This window comes from Nicotiana tabacum, chromosome 7 (assembly GCF_000715075.1).
Source record: "Nicotiana tabacum cultivar K326 chromosome 7, ASM71507v2, whole genome shotgun sequence".
NCBI classification, from domain to species: domain Eukaryota; kingdom Viridiplantae; phylum Streptophyta; class Magnoliopsida; order Solanales; family Solanaceae; genus Nicotiana; species Nicotiana tabacum.
The window spans coordinates 122,809,796-122,817,876 of NC_134086.1; the positions used below are offsets into that span (position 1 = coordinate 122,809,796).

General features: G+C 34.5%; 1 protein-coding gene across 1 annotated transcript; it reads right to left on the bottom strand.

Moving 5' to 3' along the window:
• Positions 1-5,614: 5,614 nt before the first annotated feature.
• Positions 5,615-6,649, bottom strand: LOC107780532 (nectarin-1-like). Its single transcript, XM_016601087.1, has 2 exons — positions 6,529-6,649; positions 5,615-6,186 (listed from the first exon to the last, which is right to left on the bottom strand). The coding sequence occupies exons 1-2, from the start codon at positions 6,647-6,649 to the stop codon at positions 5,615-5,617; spliced, it is 693 nt and encodes a 230-aa protein (XP_016456573.1).
• Positions 6,650-8,081: the final 1,432 nt, after the last annotated feature.

Consider the following 8,081-nt stretch of genomic DNA (forward strand, 5'->3'; position numbering starts at 1 on the left):
CTCCGATCAGCCAAAACCCACTACTAGGTGTATAAATACCTAAATCTGCACACAAGATGCAGGGAGTAAAGTGAGTACTCCAACTCAGTGAGTAATAAAGGTAAATAATAACTGAGCGGTAAAAAATCACGTAAAGCATATCAATATATTGTATAGACGCAGTATAAAACCATTTAAGAAAAACAATGAAGTTGTGAAATCTCTTAAAAAAACATCTTAGCTCAGTTCAAACTTCTTTTGAAAATGACTTTTCAACAGTTATGCAAATGAATGCAAAACAATGAGTGCAGATAAGCACAGTAATCCGCCTCTCGGGCACAAATACACAATCAATAGGTAATGACAGACAATTAAGAAGATAAACACATAACGGTTCGCCCCTTGGGCACAAATACACAATCGACAGGTAACTGATAGGCAATTAAGAAGATAAACACATAAAGGTTCGTCCATCGGGCAATATCTCAAAACAGTACCAGCCCCTTGGGCTATATCTCACATCACAATGGGTACCCACGTGCAGACTCCGGGAATGGCCCCTTACGGCCCAAGCGCAATATCAAGCCATCTCGTGGCATCAAATTTAGGCCCTCGACCTCATATCAATCAATCCACCTCATGGCGTATATATCTCAGGCCCTTGGCCTCATAAACAATATCAACAAGCCACCTCGTGGCATACATATCTCAGGCCCTCAGCCTCAAATCAGTATCAGTGTTTTCTCACAACTAGGCCCTCGGCCTTACTCAGTCAAAAATACTCACAAGCTCCTCGGGCATTAGTAAAACAGTATTTCTCAGCCCAAAACATCATTTAAAATATCATTTAAGTCTCACAACATAGTAAAAATAGCTAAGTAGTAAAACAGTGGAAAATAACATGACTGAGTTCAATTAATAAGTCAAAACAGTGAGGAAATAGTAATAAAAATCCTCGAAGGGTTCAAATAGTTGTCATGAAGCCCACATATGGCAATCAGCCCAAATCATGATAATAATATATAAGTTTCAGTCAAATACACGGTAAAATCATCAATTGGGACGTACCAAGTCACAATCCCCAATAGTGCATGACCCCACGCTCGTCATCAAGCGTGTGTTTCACCTCAATATAGCACTAAGATGTGCAATCCGGGGTTTCAAACCCTCATAGTATCATTTACAATCATTACTCACCTTGAACCGGCTAAATCTCTAGCTCGTGACGCCTTTTCCTCCAAAATCGGCCTCCACGCGCGTCGAATCTATCCGAAATCAGAACGAATACGTCACAATATGCTAAGGGTAAAAAGCCCAAGCGAAAACAATCGAATTACCACAAAATTCCAGGAATTGGTCAAAACCAACCCCACATCTCGGAATTGACAAAATTCGCAAAACTAGCATCCTTATACTCTCACAAGTCTAACCATATGAAAATTATCCAATTCCGATACCATTTGGTCCTTTAAATCATCATTTTATATTTTTGAAAGATTTTACAATTTTCTTCCCAAATTTCATCCCAAACCGCGAATTAAATTATGAATTCGATGATAGATTCATGTACCCTAGCCAAATTTGAGTTAGAATCACTTACCCCGATGAATTTCTTGAAAAACCTTCGAAAAATCACCAAAATCCGAGCTCTCTAGGTCAAAATATCAAATAAAACCAAAAACCTATTATTTATAGAGTACCCGACAGATTTTCATCTCTGCGGACCGTACAAAATAGAACGTGGTCCGCACAAAACCCGTGTGGTCCGCACAAAAACGACCGCGGCCGCACAACTTTCCTTTGCAGTGATAGATATTAGTATTTTGGCCATAACTTTCGCTACAGATGTTCAAATTGCGATATCTTTACTTTTCTGGAAACTAGACACGAAGTGATATAACTTTTGTTTTTAAATCATCCCATAATTTCTTGTAGATCAAAAGATATGAGCTTCCAAAATAGGACCAGTGAAATGTCTCCCACCGCGGCCGCACAGCATTTTGTGCGGCCTGCACAACACCTACCGCGGCCGCACTTCATTTTGTGCAGTCCGCACAGCACATACCGCGGCCGCACTTCTTTTTGTGCGAACCGCGGGGGTGGGTTCTGAGGCCTGCAACCCTTCTGGACCTGCTACAGCTATGATTTTTGGCCTAACACATCCCGGAACCTACACAGAACTCCCGGAACTTCAAATCAATTGTACCAACACATCCCATGACATTGTTCAAACTTGTTCAAAACTTCGGAACGCTCACAACAACATCAAATCACCAATCTAACATAGGATTCAAGCCTAAGAACTCCAAGAACTCTTAAATTATACTTTCGATCAAAAAGTCTATCAAATCTCGTCCGAATGACCTGAAATTTTGAACACACATCAAAAATGACACAACGAAACTACTGCAACTCTCGGAATTCCATTCCGACCCCTATATCAAAATCTCACCTATCAACCGAAAAGCGCCGAAATCTCAATTTCGCCAATCCAAGCCTAAACCTTCCACTTACTTCCAAAATGCATTCCGATCACGCTCCTAAGTTCCAAATCACCTAACGGAGCTAGCCAAATTATAAAAATTCCAATCCGAGATCATATACAAACAAGTCAAATATTGGTCAAATCTTTCAAATTTTAAGCTTTCAACTGAGACTGTTCTTCCAAATTAAATTCTGATTAACCTGAAACCCAACACCAACGATTTACATAAGTCATATTGCATCACACGGGGCAAGTCATGCCCAAGAACTGGCGAGCAAAATGCAAAATTTCAAAATGACCGGTCGGGTCGTTACACTAATAAATTAGAAGTATTAAGTAATACCAAAAAGTATGTGAAATATACTACTTCCCTTGTTTGTGACCAGTACCTCTATCAACATTGTGACTATAATATAAACTTGATTTTTAAATATAAAATATTTCTACAAAAACCTACATCAAAATATTTTCTCTATATGAAACTCATCCAAATTTATAAGATCAAACACTTTATTGAGATTGTTCTAATTTTATAAAAAATAAGTCAAGAACCCTTATCCAATAAATCAAAAGTATTAAGCAATGTCATTAATTCAAACTAAAAATATTTAACTTTATTAAAAAATTGGGAGTGTTTAATCATTTTTTAAAAGGTGTATGGTCACTCCTGCTAAGCTATGAAAAAAAATACGAAACTACCGGCTTAGCAAATAAGTCATATACTACTCTTATATTTCTATACAATGTCAAGTAATAAATAAACTATGCGTTAGGGGTATTCTTTTCAATAGATCGACACTAAAGAGAAAACATTGAATATTTTAAAAAGAAGAGAGACAATAGTAGTGCTCAGATAAATATTAACTTAGCGCTAAACAATAGTTTGTTGGTGACAAAGAAGAGAATAAATATAGCAAACTTGTAAAACACAGTCGACCGAAAAAGCATTTCTATTACTCATTTGTTAACTTGAATGAATACTCGCTAAACATTATCATAAAACATTTGTCCTTAACCAACGGCTTCAATTAAATAAAATAAATAATCAAATCGGTCATTCTGAAGTGTCTTTATGCTCACCAAGACTAAGATAAGAACAGGATAGTTGTACATTTCATAAAATTTTCAAAGTTGTCAGCGATTTTGGTTTATTTAAGCTTAATGATTTTAAGTGATGCATGTACCTTAAAGGGTAAAATTTAATATTCATAATCATGAAATCCGTCCAAAATCTCAATCATCAATTATTAGTTTAACCTCATATATAACTTAGTCTACCCAAATAGTTAATTTATTTTTTTTTTCTAAATCTACAAAAGCAAATAATATAAGATGAATTTTTTAAACACGTCGGAAGATGCAAGAGAAACCTGCCAAACTCTTGGTAATTTTCAATAATTCTCTTAACAAAACAACATAGTTGATTGTATAAATAATATAACAAAACTAACATATATATAAAAGCTTCGATGAAACACTAACTTATTGATAATATTAATCGACTCTTTCTTATAAACAGCCAGTAAGAGGAGGGATTTAGGAATTTAGAGCTAGCGTACCTTCTAATTACTTATTGCAAAATTTGAGGAATCTCATTGTTACTACTGTTTTTGTGCTATTGCGGACGACTATAAAGCCAAGATCTAGAATTTGTTTTTGTCCATAACTGTTATAACCATAGCCGTGGTTACAAGAGCCATGCATTCAAATCACTGGAATACCACTAAGTTCAACTTTATACCCACAATCAACATGCAATATTTCTTCATTTTTTTATATTTTCTCAATGAAAAGAAGAGTATCTTTGTTGGGACAAATATTAAATGCACCTTATCGCTAGCTTTACAATCAACTTATTGGACGCGGCAATTCACTTGTTTGTCCAGTAAAATAAAAAACTGCATGAAAATGTCATTTTACATCCGGTATAATTGACAACTTCAAAAGTGAATGGAAGGACATTATAATGTAGAAAATAATATTAATCTAACTTACAAGGAAGATAGATTTGAAAGGTTGTGACTATTCGTAATAGAGCACAAAACGTTGCTATTGGGAACGTTGAATTTTTTATTTTACATGTAAGGAAGTTAAGTTTTTAAGAAGGGTATATTAGTAATTCAACTTTTAATTTAAGGACTTCCTACTTTTATAATAATATAGATATAGATATAGATATAGATTATAGTAAATCATGCCCTAATAGTAATTAAGCATAGTGTCAATAACCGGTTCCTAAAAAAATAATATAAGTCCTATGAAGCTACCTCAGTTAGATTTTAAGGGGTGCCTAACATTTTAAAGGGTGCCTAATCATGTCTTGACTAGTAGAAAATAGGGTGCAACAAGGTAAACAGGTGTGAAAGTATTTTTCTGCACAGTCGTGAAGTGACTCCAACTCTTTACTCATATTTGATTGTGAATTTCTATTTCCTACTTCGGTTTTAACCTGAATGGAAGATTACCACGTAAATAACGGATATGCTATTCTCTGTCTATTTCTAGTTTATTCAATTGCTTATGCGTTCCTTACCTTTCGTGTTTTCCATTTTGAATATTAGTTTCCAGCGCGCTGAATTTTGACTTATTTAGTCCATTGGGGTCATTTGGTTGATGGTACGTACAGGATAATTAATTTCATTATAAAATCCGCATAAATAATATGTCTGGTTGGCTGCACAATTAGAAAAAATAACTTGTGCACATAAATAATCCATATAACAATACATAAATTTCCTTTTAGATTGAGTAATTTGTGTATAATATATTATATTTTTAATCACTGTATAAACAATTCATGCATTATAACTTTCACATAAATAACACGTCAATTAAATGACCTTTGTGCGGAACTTGTGAAATTTAATGATGTTTAGAAGCATGGAAAAAGAAATTTATACCTAAATTGTGATAATAAAAAGATTCTATTAACCCAAAAAGATTAAAAAGGGATATTACGCATTACGAAATTTTAGCTTGTTTAAAAGACATCACAGATGCGTTCTAGAAATCAAAACCAAACAGAAAAAGTTACAATCATTTATATAGGACTTGTGCCATTGTAGCTAGAGACAAATAGAGACGGTATAAATACATATGCATAATAAATAATTCTTATCCACCATATTTATTATGCTTACAATTAAGTGACTACATAATTGCATGATTATGTTCCATGGTCACATTCGTAGGCACGAGTCTTGCTCTTATCGCCCGAACTTCCTCAACACTAGTTTGAAATGCCCTGGCCACGACTTCTTCTGGAATTTGAGGTCTACTCGCAAACATGGAAAGTGCAATAACCTGAACACCAGGATTTTGGCTGTTAAAGGCCACAATAATAGTTGCGTTACCTTCACCAACATTAAACTGGAAATGGATGAGACCTCTTGGGAAAACAAAGACTTCACCCTTTGTGATCAACTTGTTAACAAAAACATTGTCCGTAGTGATAAATCCAGCAACTAATGTACCCTCTTTTACGAATATAATTTCAGTGGCTCGAGGGTGAGTATGTGGGGGGTTTAAACCATCGCGTTCAAAGTCTATTCGAGTCATTGATACACCTTGTGTGTTAAGGCCAGGCATATTAAAAACGTTGGCTACAGCGACTCGAGTGCCAAATATATTGGGTTCTCCTGGTTGTGCAATTTCCATTGATGCGAAATCTTCTGGAGTGAATGTAAAGTTCCGTTTGCATGGAAATCCGTTCACCGTTATAGCTGTTTTGCGTATATATTAAAAAAGATTATATGAGTAATTAAATATGAATAATCAGCACTATGATATAGTATGGTATATGTGTGTGTCGTTTGCATGTTAAATTGCTCCAAAGTTGCTTTAAACTAGCTAGACTTTAATTTTTGCTTATACTAATTTTTATGTTTACATAAGAAAATAATTTTGATAGAGGAGGAAGGTGTATAATTGGTAGAAGCAACAGACATTGAGAAAAGAGATACATTAGTTCTCATCTATCAATGAAAAACATCAGTGTTTATTATAAGTAAACCATAGAGAAAACGAGATGATAAGAAATTGGTTATTGGAAAAGAAATACTAACATGAGTTGTAATCTGCGACACAAACATCCCGGAGTGGATCTGGATCTGATGCAAAAACTCTGTTATAAGTAATAGTTAAAATGGTGATGGCTACCTTGAAAAAGATCATGTAATTAGCCATGGATAGGATTGGAGGAAGTTATAAGAGAAGGAGAGAAAATGGTAGCTTTATTTATAATTAAGGGGCGTCATCATATATTTATATATAGGGGTTTCTCTTGATCATGATTGATCTAGCCATGCTCTACGAGTAATTCTGAACGCAATCTTTCACTTTAATGATTCCAACACGGAAGGAATGATAGTAACAAAATTTTGCAAATCATATATGAAATCTCATATGTGTGCGAGCCTAGTCCCCTTTAAAGTATTAAAATTGCACCATAGCAATTATATTACTTCCATGTCTAAATCAAATTAATGTAATCATCTAGAAGACTACCTTCTCGCATAATTTGTTACCTAGTAAAATGAAAAATTAAAATGATGAAAAACGTATGGAGAAGGAACTAAAAAGCATATGAAATGCTGAAATTGCTGGAAACTAGTAGTGTTCCATTGAATACAAATATAATGTTAAATCACTGTACACATTCCTTTATCCAGGTAATTATATTCACGTCTCGTATACTAATTGGTTTAAAAGCTCCGTATTCAATTGAATAAAGCCTTTTGATATTAACATCAATTTCCTATTAAGTAGTAAGCTCAAAACTGATGCTTTTTTCCAAATGTTTGGAGAAAGCAGAAATATGTAATCTCAAGTGGCAAATGCATCTTAATTTAACACTCTCTCTGATGTTAGATATATATCCAATCAGACGCTTAACAAGAAAAAAGCACCTTCCTGCAACGTTAGAACTCTTTGTGAATTTAAGATAATTGCCAGTGACTTTTGTGGTATGTGTAGACTGGATGGCTACTGTATTATTATTTGGAAAGAAATGTAGCGTAAGGTTGAGTTTTTAAAATTGTTACCGTTGTTCCCACATAGTGGAAGCTTAGCTTCCTCCCCCTCCCCCAAATAATATATATCCAATCAATTTAGATTCTACATTTACCTTAAAAACAGGGAGAATGTATGATTTAAAAATACTAATTACTCAATTCCACAATCCAATCTAGTAATCTAGTAATGTTTTTCCATTCCTATACTAGTCCTATCTATGAGAAAACCGAAGAGACTAGAGGATCTCATCCTGGCCCATTGTCCCTTTAAGTTAGGTAAAAATTGTGTGGGGTAGTCACTTTTTAAAGTGGTATTTACTTCTTATCCATCATTTTGAATGCTTAGCAATAGTAGCCACTAGTCTATTAAAATTAATATGAAAAGACTGTGTTACCCTTTCTTCTATCTCTTTCATGTTAGGAAGAAGAACTGTATTGAAGGGGAATGGAATGCTTTCAGAAATACAACGGGAATAGACTTTGCTCAAGTTCTGGCGCCACTATTGGCCAATACATTTGCACAGCGTTTATAATTGTACTTGATCAATTCCCTTTTGATGTAACTCTGATTCAAACATATACTTGACTTATGAATGAATATCAAT

Excerpts from the sequence above, each read along its gene's own strand:
- LOC107780532 (XM_016601087.1), bottom strand. The coding sequence starts at position 6,649 with ATGGCTAATTACATGATCTTTTTCAAGGTAGCCATCACCATTTTAACT. Across the intron at positions 6,187-6,528 it reads TGTCGCAGATTACAACTCAT|CTATAACGGTGAACGGATTT; the intron begins GTTAGTATTTCT and ends TACGCAAAACAG.